Source organism: Lampetra planeri, chromosome 6 (genome assembly GCF_965212315.1).
Source record: "Lampetra planeri chromosome 6, kcLamPlan1.2.h2, whole genome shotgun sequence".
Lineage (NCBI taxonomy): Eukaryota > Metazoa > Chordata > Hyperoartia > Petromyzontiformes > Petromyzontidae > Lampetra > Lampetra planeri.
The window spans coordinates 5263588-5285784 of NC_136112.1; the positions used below are offsets into that span (position 1 = coordinate 5263588).

Sequence of the window (22197 nt, forward strand, 5' to 3'; positions counted from 1 at the left end):
ACCAGCCCACAGGGGATTATTGTGTCCCTCGTGCAGGGAGGGGCTGGGTAGGGAGGGAGGGGCTGGGAGGGAAGGGGAGGGTGGGGAGGGGCTGGGTGGGGAGGGTGGGGAGGGGCTGGTCACCGCGTGGTGCCCTTATAAAACTCAACGTTTAACCTACTCACGCCGGCTTGTGCCCGCCCTCACAGTCGGGCATATTTGCAGAATACACCACGCCGCCGTTGACCCTGGCCATTGACCGAGCAACCCAACGTTCCTACCAGCTCCCTCTGCAGGAATGTGTTTATTTGAATACGACGATTTGCTGGTGATTACAACCGGCTTCATCAGGTGATTTGCCAGAATTGAGAAGAAGTCTTCCTGCTTCGGTCTTAAATTAGAGTAAAGGTGATGTCATCGCTGTGATCCTATCAGGTGCGAAGACCAGAGGAGGGTTAATGCAGTGATATAAATACAACAATGGATTATGTTAATCTGATAACTTTTTTATTTAAAGCTTTCGCGACTGCAGGGATTCATATTCTTGGTTTTTTTCGGTAAAGTCATGTATAAGGGAAATAATAAAATAATAATTTAAAAACCCCTTTTAAGTGACTTTACCGAAAGAGCCAAGAATCTGAGAATAACTGTTGAAGATTTCACCTCAAGTGCATCGACCCAAGGAGTTTTAGGAGCATGTGCCCTATGTAAACACACCACTGGCATTTGTGGAAGGAAATTCCTCAGTGTGCACGAGGCTCATTAACGAAAACATCCGTAACCATTGCATTCACCGTGGTTTATCACAAACCATGATAAATGCCGTTCATCACAGAGTAGATGTACATGTAAAGCTTTCGTGACTGCAGGAATCCACACTCTTTAGTTCTTTCGAAAGAATCAATTTTCAGAGGCAGACCAGTTCTTCAGTGATAACTACCATTTTAAGCAAGGCCATTTTTAAATTGACCCAAGCTTTGCAGATGCAGAAGATTCAACAGATCCAATGTGGGGTTTTTCATTACTACAAAATTTGAGCCGTCGGTGGCTTAAGTAAGAAGTCCTCATGAAGTGTGGAGTGAAAGGAAGTCTTAAGGCGTTTCATACCATTGTCTGCATAAATGTTGTCTGTTCAAGATGGGTCGTCACTGGGCTCGTCTTGAGATCTTGGGTGTATCTCCAGATTTCCAAATTTTAAGTACACCTGCAGGCACAATGGTGACAATTAGTCAAGAAACCTCCACTTACAGCGAATATTCATTTAAATAAAGTCTACATTACCCTTGAAAAACAAGAGTTTTATCATATTTTTTACAGTTCACGATTTTCAAATTTCATCTTAGAGAAATACATAAAACATAAACAAAAATCATCAATGCAGAGCACATACATTAAAGTTAACCAAGACAAATAAAAAATAACTTGTTTTTTTGTGAATTCCACGTAAAAACATAAGAACCATTACGTTCTAGCAAAGTGAGATTCTTTAAAACAGCAGTCTCCCAAAATTCACAATAGTCGCCTGTTCTGCTTACATTTTATATTTACGAGCCAGGCACATCTCTTTGTAAACAACGTATAAATCATCGTTCCAAAAGGCTACTCCAACAAAAGCACCAGATGCACACATTATAACAATCCTTCTAAAAAAGAGCATAGAATGTTTAAAAAAACATCTTAAATACAGTACTCCAAAACAAAAGTAGACGCGAGGTTTGCTCGGCTAACAATAAAGAGGCTAAAAATAACGAAACATGATTCATCACGAAACCATTGCGAAACGGTACAGTGCGTTAAGCAATTCACCAACTAAGCGGGCAAGGCCTAGCGGAGTGCCCCGAGCGAGGGCATCCTTTATGACAAACGTCAATTCAAACGGGGGGGGGGGGGCAAATGTACGAACTATAGTTTCCTCACGTCGTACAAGAAGAGCAGAGTTGTCAATTCATGCTAGGGAGGCCTCCCCTGTCCCCCCACCCCTGACACAAACACATTTCCACATTCACAATAACTCGCAACCTAATGGGGAGCGGGGGGGGGTGCTGGCTGCAAGCGGCCTCCCGACTGCAATCTGCACAACAACAACGGAAGTGGCCAAGTGCCTAGAATGCGGAAGACTCTTGCGGGGCTTTCAGACGAAACTGTATTAATCACGGGAACGCCACTGCAATATAAATGAGGAAGATGCCATCACCATCCCCCCCGCCGCCGCCACCCTCCCCCGGTATCTTAAACACAGGGCTCGAATGCCATCAATTGTTTGGTTCTTGAACATTTCTGCACTCTGTCAACTTAACCTGCATTAAAACAACAAACTTTGTTTGTCTTCTTGGTTCTTTCGGTAAAGTCACGTAGAAGGGAAGTAATAAAATAATAAAAATAAAACATAATAAAATAATTCTCACGACGTTTCGGCCACAACGCAAGCAGCCGTCCTCAGGTGAAGAACATGTCTGTCGGAAAGACGGCGCCTTTCCCTTCTACGTGACTTTACCGAAAGAACCAAGAAGATGAATCCCTGCAGTCACGAAAGCTTTAAATCGAAATTTAAACTTTGTTTGGTTCGCAACAACGACGTGTACGCATCTCAAGTGTAACATCTCGGTGGGGTTCGGAATGGTTGAAAACCCTGTAAAAACATTTTGAAGTGCGCAAAACGTAACCCAAGAAGAATGTCAGTACTGCGTAATGTGCCTTACGTAGCGTACAGTAGAGTGCCTCAAGCCTAAGCTTTGTCTGCATCAATACGTGGCTTCTAAAATCAAAACAAACGCAGCCAACACTGCATTTGCGAAATGAGATTAGGCTATTGAATCTATACTCATTATGAAGGCACAGAGAGGAAAACAAACTGATTAAATAGTTATTATTCAGACAACTAAGAAATGGCATGTCGTGTAAATTGAAAGACCACTAGAAATGTATTGTTTTACCGCTAACATCACGGCGGGTAAATCTAAGCTCGCCATGGGTTGTCTCAGAGGTAAACTAAGACGGAATAATAGTCTCGAGTTTGCAAGGCTGAAGTAATGTGAAAATTAGCAGCACACAAAAAAAAATCTAGATGAAGATATCCTTTGAGATAAGAACACTCATCTTTAACATGTAAACTCTTAATTTATTTTAACAGCACATCAGAATGTTAATCAACATGTATTTTGTTTGATCCAAAACTGCAGGTGTTTCTCAAACATAAAACACATTTACCACAGTGTACTGCAATGTTTTCTGCTACAGTGCAGTGTTTTTTCTATTTTTTTTATTCAAACCATATAAATACGTCCACTATTATTCAAAGTCTCGTAAAACTAATATTCAAAAACGAGTTAAATAATCCAGTGTTAAATAAATTGTAATGGACCTCGATTGAGTCGTCAGCTAGAACATGTGGCAAATAAGGAAAGGAATGCTAAACTCTGCACAGATGCCATTCTTTAATCATTTGCATGGACCAATGCCACTACACGTAACTTACATTCTAAGACGACTGACAAATTATCCTTATGGCGGTACCCCGATGTACCAAATAATAAAAAATGGCCCAGGCAATTAAATATTTTATTTCTGGGACACTATTTTTTCCAGGGGTGTAACTGAACTCCACCACTGGGGCACCAATCGATCCGAAATCAGTGCCACACTCCGTGATGTCGAAACGCCGAACATTAGCATAAAAAAATCCGTTATCGAAAAATTTAAAACTTTGAAGAGTGCATCGTGCACAGCTCGTGAAGAGGAGTCGATTGCCGCATCGCCGACCATCAACAGATTAAAGATGACTGCATCACGGACATTACGCGAGAGCCGGGGCACTTTGGTACCCCGGGGGTAACGCCATAAGGTTCAAATGCGGTATACAGCAGAGGTAGAACATCCAACACTGTTCGAGGTGGGATACTACGTACATTTACCTTCGATATCCTACAGACATTACACACCTGTAGTTAAATGTTGTTACTGGTTATAGCCGTGACAAATAAAAACAAATGTTTATGAAACAGAGAATTGATACGCGCCCATTAAAACCAATACTTCAGCTCGCAACTATCATTCATCTCCGTATTTAATCTGCATTTCAGCAGTCCCTGTCCCATCTAAAAAAAAGGCTGCAGTTGCAATTGGCTGTTCGGGTATGCAGTGCAAATCAACTTCAGAACTTTTCTTTTCACTTGGTCATAATTTTTTGAATGTCTCCTTCTACAGGGATACGTTCAAAAGACACCGTTTTAATATACTACACGACACACGAGCATGCGAAAGTAGACACGCAAATGTCCTGCATCCATATTCAATAAATTCAGGTGCCCGGACTGAGGCCATGTGCTGTCACACAAGATGTATCTTATGTTAAGTCTTTAAAATGTTCACGGTAACCTTGAGGAGCCTACAAATAATCGAGGGATTTTATTTTATTGTACTGCAGCGGCTACCAGAAAGCTACATCTAGAAACATGTTCAACATTCAGCATGTTATTTTACAGTATTCTGTCAAAGCTGGAAATCAGTTATTTTTGTTTAGTTTGTTGTCCGTCACTCCACGCACCTCCGATGCGTACGGTGCGAAAGAAGTTCAACAAGCATATACAACCAGAATGATGTCAACAAGTAAAAAAAAAACTTGCTCACAAAAAATTATATTAACCCGATAATAAATGTTGTTTATATTGACCAGTCAATATTGCCCCCATTCCTTCTGAGCACTGTGCCAATACTAGTTACGCAATCCATCACAAGCTATGATCAATCCAATGCTGGATGAAGGCCTCATCAAGCGAACTACTTCCCTTACATTTCTGTAATGCAACAGTCCACCTCGCACAGGGATCGGCAACCTTTCAAAGAGCCATCTTTTATTTTTGTCTGTGACCAAAATAGTTCCCAGAGCGCATCACATGCAGAGCCGACTTGTACACAAACACAGCAGCAGGTATACAGCAAATGACAAATAAATTCTGACTTAAATAAACAAAATAGATGGTGGAATAAACCGTGTCTATTTGGTTTATTTACAACTTAGTTATTCTTTCACAACACAGTTTTGCTGTGCATTTTATACAGTAAAAAACCGAACCGGTAATGGATACCCATTGTAATTTATATGCATTCATTAACCCCCCACCCCGCTGTCCTTCGCAACGTGAAGGGTTCACAAGTGACGACATCACATCTATCCCTCTATTTAAGAACGAAACTGGAGGATTTCTCCACAAATCTGGCTATCGCCTGATGATGCTAGTTGTAATTACTGGCGAAACGTCGTAATCTCCAACACACCGGTTGTGCTGTAATAGTAACGAAGTGGCATGTTCTGTTTACGTGACAAACCTTACTAGTGAGCTGTCCGGTGGTGGCGGGTTTAACGACACATTTATATTTACGCAATCTCACCCAAAAAAACTCTGTTATGTTAATGTTGTAGTCACCAAGACATTCCATAAGTGACCCACTGCTTACCATATTCAATCAATTATCTTTACGTAAAAATATATTTTTTTACGACTGATCTAAAGGTGGACGCCAAAGAGCCACACGTGGTTCCGGAGCCGCAGGTTGCCGAGCCCTGACCTAGCAACCGGGTTCGATTTAAATCGCTCCATCTCAGTAGACGCCCTCTTAAATCATGTTCTGTTCTTTGGCTGTCACTCCTGTTAGTCTCGACACTGGCCATCATCTCCTCTAGCTACGTGACTTGCCTAAGGCGACTTCTTTTCTTAACACTTAAATGTTGTTCTTTTTACTTGCGTATTTCCTCAATTCCAAGTGTTCCCATTTCTGTCTCAATGGAATGCCTAATATGCATCTCGCGCTCCTGCGCTGTATACTTTTCGCACATGCACATTTATACACAGGTATAAATACCTTTTAATAACAAATGTAGAAATCCTGGGAAATGTGTCAGTTTTCCTGGAAATTGAATTTATGACAGTGGAAAAAACATTTTGTAAAATCAACTTAAGCATTACAAAATTCACTTAACACACAAAATGCAATAATCTATTGACCACTACATGATGGTAATGTTACCCACTGTCTGCTAGGAAGGTTCCTCTTTTGAACGACTCAAAAAATGTATTATGCAACATAGCTGCAGACAAACTAGAGGTCAATCACTATACATAGCTTTCTTGAGCAGCTGTTGACATGCTCTCTTTCCGATCTTAATCTATGAACTCGTATCTTGCAGATGCATTCCGCCAAAAAAAAACAGCAACTGAAAAATAGTTACGGCCAAGGCACATATTCTGCCCTGAAAATGTATACTGGAAACAATGCAAAACTTTCCAGGGTATGGCAAAATTAACACAACTGTTGCCCCAGCATGTTGCATTGAAACGCCACACCATGGGCAACTGCAAAGCCTAAACACTTCATTCAACACACCAACCAGAGGTCGCAACCGGGTACGGGTAAGGAATCAAAACCCATTTGCGACTTCTGACACCAACCTACGTACTTTGCAGCACACACTTCCCGACCTCTAATGCAGTGTGGTGGGGATTGAGGTAAGGTCAGGGAAGTATGTCAATGGCTGCTCAATTATTAGAGCTGATTTTCTTTCGAAAAACTCCACCCCCTTTTAATCTTGATCCATGGCCTCGTATCACAGCCTCAATCATTCTTGTTAAGGCAAAAATCACTAAACTGAGATTCTACTCCAAAAATATCTGCCCATTCCCTCCTGGTCAAGCAACTGCCAAATCAGCCAATCCTCCTGCCTCAATGTCCTGCCCTGCCAAGCAATGAGGGATTCTAGGATAATCATCTGCTCTGCCTATGACTGACTGCAGGCAAAAAGACTTCTGCATCAAGGTTCCTGTGTTGGTGAACCATGTTAATTCACCATGGCCACTGCCATCCCATTGCTACAGCAAATCTGACACTCACAAGGCCCTCTTGGAAGCACTTGGAGAACCCTTTGGATCTCTAACTTTACTACTGGACATCTGAACCTTACGGCGGTATCCTGAGGTACCATAGTACCCCGGCTCTCGCATGTCCACGATGCAGTAATTTTTAGTTTGTTGATGGTCGGCCATGCGGCAATCGACTCATCTCGATGAGCTGTACATGATGCACTATTCAAAGTTTAATTTTCCGACGTATTTTTTTTATGCTGATGTTTGGCATTTCGACATCGCGGAGTAGCACTGATTTCGGATTGATTAGTACCCCAGTCACAGAGGTAAGTACACTTCTGGAAAAAATAGTGTCCCAGAAATAAAATATTTAATTGCCTCGGCCATTTTGTATCATTTGGTACGCCGGGGTACCGCCATAAGAATCATCTGTGAAAAAGAGCATCATCGGTCACCGGATTCCTCCAGTTTAAACAAATATTCTGACATTGCAGACCAAATGCCCTGCACTGCTGTCCAATATGCTGCATTTGTGGCATCAATTCCACTACTAGATGGATCAAACACAGGAGCCTCCTCCGATACGAGTATTATTTTTCTGTCCTGATCAATTAGCGCAGGTCCACATTGGAGATTGTGGATAACTCAATCTTGTCCCAGGCGGACCCAGCCAACTTATCTCATTGGCCTGCCCAGCTGCAAAAATGAAACTTGGCAGTAGGCTTAAAACATACATACAAACAAACAACCATTTGTCCACTAAACGATTACAAATACAACTTGATATCCAAATATTTGGTTTCTTGGTTATAAAAAAAAATGTCTAAGCAATAGAACATGGCTGGCAGGCCCAAACAGCTCAACTTTTAGCAAGCAAACGACTGTTCTCCAATCCACTTGAAGCTCCGAAGGTAAATGTATAGGTGTCAGAGGCAAACAAGACATTACATAAATGTGCATACAGGACACCAAATATACGAGATATTAAACCCATACTTTTTAGCATGTATGCAATCACACAACAACACAGGAAGATCTTCTTGGTTCTTTTGATAAAGTCACGTAAAAGGGAAATAATAAAAATAAAACATTATAAAATACAATTCTCACGACGTTTCGGCCACAACGCAAGCAGCCATCCTCAGGTGAAGAACAGGTCTGTCGGAAAGACAGCGTCTGAATGTGGCCGAAACGTCGTGAGAATTGTATTTTATTATGTTTTATTTTTATTATTTTATTATTTCCCTTCTGTGTGACTTTACCAAAAGAACAAAGAAGATGAATTCCTGCAGTCACAAGAGCTTTAAATCGAAACACAGGAAGATATAAAAGTTTAACAAAATGAATGGCGCAAAAAAATTATGAATATAACCCTTTGATACTAATATGTGAGGGGCTTCTACAAGCATGATATGCCCACAAAACAAGCCTATACACAGGCAGGCCACACTTATGAAGAAGCAAGTGTTCCCCATCCTGGGGGCAAGCAAATCTGCATTCTTCACCCAGAATGGTCCAGTCCCCAAGCAATGCATTTGGATCGTAAACCTGTAACCACAGCCATGGGTGCAAAACATCCTAGCGGTTGGTAAAAAAAAAGAATGTTTATAACACTATGGGACCAACATCAAAAATGAACATTAAGGTGTTAAGATGTTCAAACACCAAATAGAAACCTTCTGCAAGGCATCAAGTCTGCATTAACCACACGTACTTGTGGTGAACATGAAAACAAAGTTGCTCTAACGATATATGCATTGTAAAACCTATTCTTATTTTATTCCATCAAAAAGTATGTGTATAACTACGGATTGAACCCACCCACAAAAAAGTACATTTGGGATTACTATAGGATACAAGCATACAGTTGTAACGATGGTTGGTTTCAAATGCCAAATTGCTGTAATTGGCTTTTCGAAATAAACATGTTGAGTGGAATAGAGTAATAAGTATAAACGCAACATTTACATTGGACAAAGGACATGGGGGGTTATACAGTCAAGTCTTGGAATTGTGATATGGTAGGTCATTTGACATTATTTGAGTACTGTATTCTTGAAACTTGAGCAGTTCCGCTAAATTCGAACTTGTTTTTAAAAAAGTTATTTTAAAGTGGCTTGCCTCATCAGTTTCAGGTCCCCGTTCACTTAACAAAAAAGGCAAACGATTGGATTTTAAAAATTCTGACGAAACATTTCTCTTGACAGCAATTATACTACCACCAACTCATCTGTTAACATTCCATTGTATTTTGTTAAAAATGCTACACGTTTGTGGATTGTAGTTAATCATTTGCCGCCTATACTAAAATGAGGTGATCAGGAACTTTACAGATAATAAGCAAGTGCTTTTATTAGTGGCATTACTATATATGGTGTCATTTAAAAAAGTGCATATTACATATTAGGGTCCACAAAAAATCCTATCATTCAAGGCCGAAGAGCTCAACTTTGAGCAAGCAAACGACTGTTCTCCGACCCACTTGAAGCTGCAAAGGTAAATTTCTAGGTGTCAGAGGCAAACAAGACATTACATAAATGTGCATACAGGACACCAAACATACGAGATATTAAATCCATACTTTTTAGCATGTAAGTAATCACACAATAACACAGGAAGATATTAAAATTTAACAAAATGAATGGAGCAAAAAAATTATGAAAATTATGAATATAACCCTTTGATACTAATATGTGAGGGGCTTCTACAAGCATGATATGCCCACAAAACAAGCCTATACACAGGCAGGCCACACTTATGAAGAAGCAAGTGTTCCCCATCCTGGGGGCAAGCAAATCTGCATTCTTCACCCAGAATGGTCCAGTCCCCAAGCAATGCATTTGGATCGTAAACCTGTAACCACAGCCATGGGTGAAAAACATCCTAGCGGTTGGTAAAAAAAAAGTATGTTTATAACACTATGGGACCAACATCAAAAATGATTTAAAAAATAAGAATGGGTGTCACCCTTTCTAAAAATGAAGGTGTTAAGATGTTCACACACCAAATAGAAACCTTCTGCAAGGCATCAAGTCTGCATTAACCACACGTACTTGTGAACACGAAAACAAACTTGCTCTAACGATATATGCATTGTAAAACCCATTCTCATTCTTTTTTCCATCAAAAAGCATGTGTATAACTACGGATTGAACCCACCCACAAAAAAGTACATTTGGGATTACTATAGGATACAAGCATACAGTTGTAACGATGGTTCGTTTCAAATGCCAAATTGCTGTAATTGGCTTTTCAAAATAAACATGTTTAGTGGAATACAGTAAGAAGTATAAACGCAACATTTCCATTGGACAAAAGACATGGGTTATACAGTCAACTCTTGGAATTGTGGTGTTGTAGGTCATGACATTATTTGAGTACTGTATTCTTGAAACTTGAGCAATTCCGCTAAATTAGAGCTTGTTTAAAAAAAAGTTATTTTAAAGTGGCTTGCGTCATCAGTTTCAGGTCCCTGTTCACTTAACAAAAAGGGCAAGAAACGATTGGATTTTTCTAAGATCATTTTAGAAATTCTGACAAAAAATTTCTCTTGACAGCAATTATACTACCACCAACTCATCTTATAACATTCCAGTGTATTTTGCTAAGAATGTGACACGTTTGTGGATTGTAGTTAATCATTTGCCGCCTATACTAAAATGAGGTCATCAGGAACTTTGCAGATAACAAGCAAGTGCTTTTATTAGTGGCATTACTATATATGGTGTCATTTAAAAACGTGCATATTACATAGTAGGGTCCACTAAAACTCCTATCATTCAAGGCCCTATGCCCTCCTATTATTCGTGATTGTACCCATAACGCATAGCAAACCTTCTTCCTCATACTTGTGATTTTTATTTGCGGATAATAGCGAGTGGCAAATTACGCCAAAAAACATCCGGCTGATTATCCGTGTTTTTTTACATTTAAAGAATGCACCATGATCAAAGGAAATGCAAGGGCGGCACTTGCTTTTATCATGAGACAGACACGCAAGACAAATACACCCAGATACGGATACACAAAATGAGACGCGCATATACATGGAGAGAAGACACGGAGACAAACAGCCACCATCTGCCATTAAGTGTAGGTGATGTCACCACAGCGCTTGTGGCAAGCTCGATGCACGTTGAGTGCCACTTGTAGTGTTGAAGGCTTGCTGGAAGATCAAAGGTCAAACCCAGGTCTTATGAGTTCAGTGAGATGACTGCCAGATGAACCACCTGTGCTCCCCACAATGCCAAATTGCCCTGTTTGGCCACCTAATGCTGCGCTCGTTGTTCTGAGGATTGCTCCTTCGCATCCTTAACAAGCCTCCTCCACCGAGGTCGATTTTGACACCGTCGGTACCAGTCATCCACGGGTCCAACCAGCTTCAACATCCTCGTGTACCTTATCAGCCCATCTCTTCTCACACTCGCCCACGCCTGTTTAGCCCTCTCTATCCAGCCGAACAGAAGCTGCTTGAGCATGCGGAAACTGGGCATACAGGCTACAAGACTCACCCAGTCCCATCAGTGAGGAGCTCACTGATGGGACTGGGTAAGTCTTGTAGCCTGAGGAGCTCACTGATGGGACTGTTCAGTCCTTTCAAAGATCTGCGAGTTCCTCACAATCCAGCCTGGAAAACCCAGGATTGATCATAGTTAGGCCAACAAACCAGCAGATGTTTGTTTAAAGGGGTCCACGTTTAACTAACATAAAGGGCATAACTGTGGCCGATAAGACACAAAGCTTTGTATGGAACAATATGCCATGTAGTTCCCACACAGCGTTATGCAACCAATAAAAGATAACGCCGCTAGACTAATTCCGATTGAGACCTCTGCTGCCAAATCGGAACTTGTCACAAGCACACTGCCCAGGTATGGGAAATTCATCCACCCTATCCACAACTGCCCCATAACTTGAGGAGTTGAGGGTGTAGAGCATTTGATGACACAAAATACCCAGGCAGGTGCTTTGTTTTGGTGGGGCTGATGGTTAGGCTGCCTTTTAGTTGCACGCTCCAGGTTCAACAGTGGAGTCTCCAACTCCTCAGAGTAAGGAGTAATTACCAAATCAACACACATAACATGGTTAAAGAATTGCCAGCCATTCCTCAACTGTACAAGGGCATCGATAAGCCTGCCATTGTATGTGTACCAAATGGCAATTCCTCTGGTAGAGCCATGGAAAGCTGGAATGACAGTCAAAAATATGTTAATTAGGATAGAGGCCATAGGACATCGCTGTCGCACCAAGGTGAAGAGGTAATGCCCCAAGACTCCTGGCCATACAGCTATACCTCGGCCTAAAACATATCAAGATATACACAAAGACAAGGAGACACACAGACATGGATACACAGAAACGAATATTGACACAGATGGGGAAACACCCTTTTCTATAAGTGGGATTTAGCAGGACATGTTGTTAACCACCAATATATCTCCAGTACACGAGTTAGAGACGTGTGTACTGTGCACGTCTCCGTGTCTTTGTGCGTCTCTGTTTCTCACACGGAGATACCTACTACTGGGCATCGGTGAAAGAGTGCTTCATAAGTTCATCGGATTGCTCCAGTCTAAATTAATAAAGAGAATTATTCTGCTACAGGGACAGACATATTACCCGTTTGCACTTTCATGCTAAGACGTTGTGCTTCATAGACCTATGCCGCGCAACGACTATTTTACCCACAATTTATTCACAGAAAGCGTGGCAAAGTCACGCGATTACCCGCAGGTTATCTGAAGGTAATGGCCATTATGGCACGACTACCAAAGTATTCACGAGTAAGAGTCACGTGGCAAATTCAGTCTATTATCTGCAGGTGATTAATAATTGTAGTTTTTACCACGCTGATACAAGTAAAATCACAGAACCCCAGAACCCCATGTCATATTAGTCCCTCATCACCACAGACAAGAGGAGTTCACCTTCACAATATTTCACTACAATGTACGAGTTTAATGCTACGTGAAAAAAAAACTCCTGCTGGCTCGACGCATCTATAAAGAGACATGCAATGTTATACATTTTTATCTTGAAGATAGCAGATGGAAGGAAACATACAGAAACCGATTACAGCTACAATACCTTGCCCGCAATATAATTATAGAAATCTGAGGCAGCACACACAATCTACAAATGCTGTATTGCTTTTAAGATGAAGGCATTGATTGACAAGTTCATAGAACCACGATAATATGAGTGAATGCTCACCTTTGCTATATTTGGGACTAGCCAAACGTCAAAGTTAGAAACCCAGTTTTACTATTAGTTAAGTGGCAACAACAAAACACTTTAAAACGTGTTAAACCCACCCCGCAAAAAGGCTTCTCTCACGGCTCGGTTATAAAAACAAAGTGCACACAGGCGGTCCCACGATGACGACGATGTGGGTACCTTGCGGAAGTCTGCCCTGACCTGGGCAGGTAACAAACAGCACAAATATCCAAATATGGGGGGGGGGGGGGGGATAAGTTTCACATAACGTGTTTTTTTTCAATATATTTGTCAAGATCTGGCTGAGAGTGCGTCTAAACAGATCGTTTTACTTTTGGTTTGGCGACGGGAGCGGTACTGTAATATGGCAGACGTGATCAATCTTGATTTCAAGCTTTCGTGACTGCAGGAATCCAGACTCTTTGGTTCTTTCGGTAAAGTCACATGGGTAGAAAAATAAAATAAATCACGACGTTTCGGGCGCAACACAAGCGTCCGTCATTGTGTTGCGCCCGAAACGTCGCGATTTATTTTATTTTATACCTACGTGGCTTTACCGAAAGAACCAAAGAGTTTGTAGATATCACTTGTTAACAACAGCGTAGAAAGGGACGTTAACCAAGTTCAACATTCAGACTCTGTCTTCTCGACAGACCTGTTCTCCACCTGAGGACGGCTGCTTGCGTTGTGGCCGAAACGTCGTGAGAATTATTTTATTATGTTTTATTTTTTTACTTTTTTTATTTCCATTCTACGTGACTTTACCGAAAGAACCAAGAAGATAAGTTCAACTGGCCGGGTCGAACCCCCACCCCCCCCGCCGTCCCATCTTGGGTCCATTGACAATTTGTTACAGGAACTTGATCAAATAAGGACATCATTCTTCCTGAGGGACATAATGCCCACCAACTTGTGAACATTAAGACTTGTGACATAATTCTCAAGAGTTAAGCTATGCTGTCCGAACAAAAACTCTTGTGTTAATTTGACAACTTCTTCAGTTTAAAACTCAAGACTTTTTGTTTTAAACAAATCACCACATTGGCTCTTTTATAAAGGTATCCTTTGTCATATGGCAAGGTTATATTCTCCAGTGTGACAATATCAATTTAGTTTGGCATTTATCCATACAACGATGAGTTACTTTGCAAACAGTCGCACTCTTTATGTCTGCAAATGGAATTTACAGTGTAAGAAGCGGGACAAAAACACCCCTGCAACGAATTCAGTTCCAGTGACCTTCATGGGTTGTAGTTGAAACATAACTGGTTCCTTGACGCAGCAGTAATGGGTAATGTTAACCTCTGTACTCGGCACCAAACTCCAGTTAAAATATATATGTTAAATATTATTTTATAAGTACCATATTTGTGAACATGTTAAAGCACAATGCATGTGGATACAATTACAGATGTGTCCTCGACAACCTTTGCAACACAGCTCTCCACATCCCAGCGACGACTCGGGAAATACAGCAACACAAACACAAAAAAACCCTCATTTTATTTCCTGAAAGCCGGCACGGCACACGAGCGGGTTGGTGGTCAACACCACGCCCGACCACCTTTGTATCCCTAATTAGCACTGTTTACACACCGCGACAAGGAACTCATTTTAGGCTGAGTGGACCTAGTGGAGGGCCCAGGACCGGTTCTGATAATCGTCACTGGTGTTGGCCGTGAACGGGAATCGAACTCGGGTCGCCGGGTTCGTAGCACAGCGCACTAACCGCTACACCACCGCTCCCAACTAGTAACAACAACGCAACAATCATAGTAACAGTCACACAACCACCGAAGAAAGTAGTACATTAGTAAATGCCAAAGTGATGGCATTTACTAATGTAAGCATCAATTGAACATTAACTATATGCATGGGTTTTTTTTTTGCCTTCGTTAAAACACACACACACAACGACGACTGGGTGTTTTTTTATATTCATCAAACAGATGCGATAGAGAAACGTCAGGGCAGTAAGAGGGTTGGGGGTACGGGCTCAGTTACGGCAAATGGGGGGGGGAGGTAGGGGCTCAAAAGGCAATGGTTGGGATACATCATGTACTGTACAGTATTTATAGTTGGTTCAGTGCCAACTTCACTCGTTAGAATAGGTTATTAGGTTCGCAGCACGCAGCCTTTTGGACGTGTTTACAATACAGTATTTAAAACTGGCGTCTGGCAAAAGAACAAAAAACAGCGAATCTGAACATCGAAAATTCCCTGCAATGTAGGCTCTCGTTACAAACTTCGAACAATGATTCAAACGATAGAACCCTATCGCACAGTTAAAAATAACGAGACCGTGTAGAGACCGCTCTGTTTAGTACTACAGATTTTTGACAGATGCGCTGGTCAAACAAGCACATGAATATTCACACACCTACTACCCTGGCACGGACGATGTACAATCGATGTCAAGTCTCTTCTTGTAGGCGAGATAACAGTGGTTGGGTTTGGAGTGCGAGTGGGGTTCACATACGGAGGCTTTGGATACTGGGGAGGGACCCTTACAATAACTTTTCAAATATGACGTTGATGATAGCAGTGATATGCGATGGGCTTAGCACACGGTTAAAACGGAAGTTGTTAGCAAGACGTCAGAATGTGTGTGAAGTGGAGGACTTTCTTAAGCTAGGTAGTAATTAATGTGTATAGTACAGGGTGCTGCTGCTGCGAAGTAAAAACGATGCATTAGCAGGGTAGGGTTTTCTTACGGTGGAGAAAACCCACCGAGTACCGAGGTTAACATGGATGTTGTAAGGCGAGTGCATGAAGCGGGATTTATCCAGGCACACTAAATAGGTGCAATATCTGGCCTTCAATGTAGAAGCGTCTAAAGATATTTTTGACTTGCAGGTGCATATTGGTTTGACCACATACATTTCACAGGACAGGCTTAAAAGCTAATAAATTAGAATTGAGCATATGAGAGGTTCAAATTAATTTGGAGATAACAAGTTGATTTGGAGCTTTCGTGACTGCAAAGAGAGAACAAGTTGTAATCGATGGTACGTGGAGGATGTGCCATTGGGTTGGTGACCGATGGGAAAACCAAAATGCAGACATGGGGGGGACACGAAACCTCAGGAAGTCGAGCACAGACGTCGCAATGACTTTGAGATATAGCAAAATAAATGGAACGATGGTGAGGTGTGGGGTTGGCAAGAATCAAGCCATTAACCTTCACATAACCTTCGAGTGTTCAGATATATTTTGAACCTTTGTACGTGATTCACATTCTTTTAGAGGGTGGCTGGCAATACTATTGATAAGCGACAATTAAAGTTGCTATCAGTCAGGACTTGAGTCCCAATATCAATTAAATAGGGACTCTAAACCGTAAAACTGACAGAGGCACGCCCACCCCACAAGACCACCCCATGCCTCAACATAAACACCGCCTAATACAAGATAATAACGTGAAAGATCGCTCTCCGCGTAAGCGCTCTCACGACTAAAATAAACATTCCAGGCAGGACAATGATGAGTCCCCCATCACAATCAACACTACTGGCTGAAAATGATGCTGAATTAGCTTCCTTTCCAAGTGCTACGAATGACAATTGTGTTGAGGCTTTTCAAATTGGAATGCTATTATGCAAACCCATTACCTCATCTTGATGTGAACACTGCTGTATAAAATACCAATATGTAACATGATACTAAAGCGAATGTAACGAGAAGCCACAGAAGCAGTCTCTGTTGCACACACACAAATTAAAATGCATGTGACAAATTACACAAGCAACTTCAGTTTTATCTGGAATGCTCCTAATATCTAAGAAAAATGTACACATTCTGAATCGAAATGCAATTTTAAAAAATTCCCGTGATAACCACAAAGCACAATACTCTACAACTCGTTGGAGCATTTAATAAATACATCTTAAAAGGGTGAGGCAGAAAATTACCTACCTCCATTTTAGGACTTCAAATAAATACAGGGTATCCAAAAATAAATATTACAAAAAGATGAAAGTTGTATTGTTATTCAAGATACTACATATATTTGATACGAATGGTTTGCATTAAACGGATACATTTTAATTTGTTGTAAATATAGATTGGTAATTTATTTCTGTGTTTCAGCAAAAACCCCATTTTCTCATGTAGTGACAAGTCGACTGAACACCATAAGATGTTTGTTTTATCTCTGGAGTATTTTTTAATAAGAAAAATCTACACTTAGCAAACCATGGGGATCTTGAACAACTTAAACCTCTTACTGTTGTTGATGCTGTGTCATCATCCAGCCCTGCAGCTGTGTTGGAGCGAAAAATATTTGAATGCCGAATTAGATTGACGATCGTGAATGATGGAGGACATTTGGATGATTATTCATAACACGAGAATGCCATGAAAATTTAACTTATAAGTCTATTACATGCATATTCATGTTAAATGTCTGTCAGTATCTCCAATAACAATCAGTATCTCGAATATCAATAAAACGATTTCACGTTATTTTTGGTATATTCATTTTCGGACACCCTGTATATGCATTGTGCACTGCATATGTTTCTGGAATGGTTTGCCCTAATTCTATTTCCTTCTTATCAAAATGGTCATGGCTACTATATACGGTACAGTACATGTACCTGTACATCGTAATGACAAAGCAAAAACGGAAATGGGCACGTTCAGATTTGTAACGCTATACATTTGTAACGAATAAAAATGTATGTCATTTTTAAGCAACAGCTGTTGGCTAGAAAGGGAATTCATGTGCACAGAACTGTAGAATGAAAACACATTTAAGCAATGACGTTTACTGGTAACGATACCCAAGCCAATTTTATATTCCTGAGTTTGTTTATGAATCTTATGCATCGTTAGTAAAGTATACCCTGTACTTTCATGCAGAACATTCTTTTTCAATAGAATAAAGATAACGTGCTATAATTGAGCATTCAAATAATAGATATAAACTTACTCTGGAACTTACCAAAGCTGACACATACGCGGTGATGTTTATAGCAATCTACCCACGCGATTTGAAGTTTTTGATACCAAACGAGACATGCCGTCGTTTCAAGCACAGTATAATTGTCTTTTTTACACACGAAACCTTGTGAGAAATCAATGAGTGTACAATGACCCCAAAACAAACCACCAGAGGACAGGGCCTTGATGGGGTTTGTGTTGCAGTGCCACTCACTGCAAGCGACTAAAAGCTGGCCAACCCTCTGTGGCATGCACGGGGTGGGAGGGGTTCAGCAGTGGTGGCACGTCACCACCCAACATCAACAACAAAATACAAAGATCCACCCCCACCACCCGTATAGCCTTAACAGACTGTTGGCGGCAAGTGCTGTTAGCGAGCACCTATGAAGGCCGAAACGGCACACGAGGGGGTGGATGGCCAGCACCACGCCAGGCCGCCTTTGTCTCCCCCAATGGCGATGCTTACACAAGGCCCAGGATCGGTTCAAATAATCGTCACCTGGTATTGGCCGCGAGCGGGAATTGAACTCGGGTTCCCCGGGTTCGTAGTGCAGCGCGCTAACCAACTACGCTAACATCAACAACGCACGCAACACACAGCAGAACCATAACGCGGTGGTGTTGTTCGTGGTGGTGGCGGTGGGTGGGAGGGGAAAGCCTACGCTAGTCACATGGCGACCACCGATTGGCGAAGCGGCCTTTTTTTATTATTGCCCATCGAGGTTTGTGATTGGTAGAGAAAGGTCGGTCGGTGAAAGGGCTGGCTAGCCTCCCAACCGGAGCTATTGAATGTTATTGATAAAAAGGAGGTCATCATCACAATGTATAGTGTACACACACATATAGGCCGTATTTATATCTACACTTGAAATGCACAACCCTTCTACGTGACTTTACCGAAAGAACCAAGAAGATGAATCCCTGCAGTCACAAAAGCTTTAAATCGGAATCTCTTAAAGAGGTAAAGTATTAAACCATCGCATTCCCCGTGGCAAGCAAAACGAAACAACTTGAGGAGCAACCAGTTTTACTGGAATGGGTTCAAATGGGCCACATGGCCAATGGTTTCAGAAAAAGGTGTCAATTCAACTCTAGAACAGATGGTGCGTAAATAACAGTGCTGGCCAATACGCTCTCAATATCTAGGCTTAAGCCTTGTGTGTACATCTCAGTTGTACATTATATTTTGGAATACGTCTATTCTACACCGATAGAGTTGACATTTAAAGGGAAGCTGTTCTGTATTAAACATCACAAGCTGTCACTATAAATTACCTTACTAGACATGCTGAAACACACAATCACCAACGGTGGGTGAGAACATCCCTTCGTCATTGCTTATTGTACGAAAACAACAAATCTCACTCGGACACTGGCAACACACACGATGTGCCAATATTCAGTATCGTCAGCAATGTGCCACAAGGACTCCGAACATGTCCGCACAGACATGAGCCATCAGCTGACTTTAGAGTTACAAAAAGGGAAAAAACGACGCATCTTTTAAAAGGGATTCATGGAAAATTATTTATGTTTAATTGTTCAAATGACACACATTTTATGCCGTTTCGATGTTATACTATTTCCCAGACTCACAGCACACGTGGATGGGTAATGCTATGCAGACTGAATCAGGCAAACAGAACTAAACACACAACGCAGATGAGATCGCAAAAAAGATAGCACTGTACAGAGTTGACGGCAACAGGCAGTACAAAACAGATGCACACAAAAAACAATAAAAAAGATTAAACGGTGCAGACGGGACAGAAGACAGGACCACAGATGAGACGTATATCGTATAAGATGAACACAAACCGTGAGCACACATCACAACTGGACTTAAATCAATTCAGAGAAGATAGCGGAAGGCAGCAGCACTGCAGGAAATGTTACAGTGACAGAAATTTATAAATTGTTCAATTAAAACACTTGAAATCAACTTAACGAAGAATTACTTTATTTCGCATTAATTGGTCATGCAAAATAGTAACATTCATTAAAAACGTCAACAGCAACACAATCTCCGTTGTGTTAGGAATAAATTATTGATGCACGAATCAAAGAACCATCTCGGATTTGATGCTTTAAACCCCCCAGGAGGTACAATTGCATCGACTCCACGGTACCAGTGCCAAGAACAAAACTTGGGGGGTGGTGGGGGGAGGTTAAAACAGGTAAGATTTGCACTCGTATACAACCTTGTCCTACAATAATTAAGAAAAAGTTAATATGCCCAGGCAACTTACATTTATATGTCTGCAACATTTCACTTCAGTGAGCAATATGTAAGTTTGCGTTAAAGTCTCACGAATATATTTAATTGGCAATCCACAAGATGTATCCGACTACACAAAAAAAAGGTACGGCATCGTGTAAAATGTCTAAAATATATATTTACATTTTACAGAACTTGCTCCATAAAGGTCACCCGACTGAACAAAAATCCCAGGTGAACAAACACTTTGGCACAAGATTACCAAATCTACCACCATGACAAAATACGTGCAGACAGAGGCAGTAATCAACAATGACTTTTACCATCACTGTATATTCTTTAAAAACAAGCGCCAAGAGGCTGCTTATACAGTACTGTAATGTTATACGCCGAGTTGGTGTTGAAAGGGGTCACAGCCTGAAATTAAATATATGCAGACATTCTTTCTTATAGACGAGGGGGGGGGCACGGTTACCAATCATAACCCTCAACAACAAAATGTGCCTTGGATTCACTAACCTGTGCACACAAAATATCTGCTAACCATGTTTACACAGCACTGTCTTTTCAAAGAAGCCATTTAAACAGGCATTTATGCACTTTGCACACAAGAGTGCCAAACTGTTGGTCCAGTAAATGCAAAGCGCAAAAAAAACCCCGATAACACGCACAAATAACACAGATGAGTAGCAGATTTTAAAAGCAACAATTTTAAATTGTTTTCACGATGATGACTTCTCGTCGTTAAGCATAACGCGATGCACCCCCAAGGTTGTTTTATATTTGTGAAGTGAAGTGTCCCAATCCAGGGCCGCCACAAGCGTTGGCTGCCATCACCGTGGGCTTTGTGCGCTGCGTCAGGTCACATTACATTATGTCTCCAACAGAGTGCGACAACTTCCACCACACACACACCCACCCCAGACACACCCCACACATGCCCTACACATACCCACCCAGACACACACCTCCCAACCCTCCCCCCCCAGACAGGAGACACTCTGGAAAAATGCCGACTCAACTTTTCTATAACTAGCCAAAATGTATTGGTACAATTTATGGTGACATGGTAAGACAGGACAGAACAGCAGCACATGCATATCCCATTCAAAGTTCATTTAATACGTTTGCAGGCATTAATGATCGTGTGGCACGTCAGAAAAGCAGGTCATTGTATTCTATGGCATCATGGTCAACCCCTCAATAACCAATTAAAAAGACAAGGCAGTAACTTCCTAGTCGAACCAAAGGAACACTGATAAATTATCATATGCCAGATGTATCTCTACTTGCAAATGCAAAATGTGTAACGCTTATTAAACAAAAACTATGCGTGCCGCACTGCATTTGCAATCTCCATATTCATTACGGGTTTAAGTCTGTAAAGGTGCCCTCAAAGGCAAGAAGATACTCTCATCAGATTCTTCTAGAAACGGCATGTTACAATTATTCCATTGCTACATTTACGAAAATAAGTTTTGCTAGAAAATGTTATCCAATTCGTATCACACTTGGGTATTTCAGTGGGTCCTGGTTTTGGTGAATAAAGCCGATGGGGCCTCATGCATCATCCACACGTCACTTTGAACTCGTGACCAAGTCGTCTGCTCCGTTTTTTAAAAGGGAAATAGAAACAAGTTGAGCAAACAATGCTGTAGTCAACGTTCATACTCGCGCTCTTTCCACTTGCCCACTTATTTTGACTAAACGACTTGTGATCAGAAAAATGTTAATTCACAAATATGCTTACCGAATACACTAAACACACCGAGGAGAAAACAAAAACTCACATTCGTCAATAACAATTTCATTATCAACGTGTTCAATCATTTGTGAAATTTTTGTGCATTTCTAGGACGTGGCCAATCGGGAATGTTCTAACACATTCCACCGTAAACACATTTGCTAGTTACCATTTAAATAAAACAAACACTCTAAATAGGTCATTTGTAAGATGCAGCAGTCAAGAGTCACTATACTATG

The 22197-nt window shown here is 41.2% G+C and overlaps 1 protein-coding gene across 1 annotated transcript in view; it reads right to left on the minus strand.

Annotated features, from left to right (window-relative positions):
* LOC144719435 (phosphatidylinositol-3,5-bisphosphate 3-phosphatase MTMR3-like) overlaps positions 1 to 22197 on the minus strand; it is a 47274-nt gene that overhangs the window by 23779 nt on the left and 1298 nt on the right. Inside the window, 1 exon segment of the mRNA XM_078595341.1 lies at positions 1087 to 1183. Coding sequence (XP_078451467.1) covers positions 1087 to 1098 — 12 coding nt within the window. The 5' untranslated portion in view covers positions 1099 to 1183.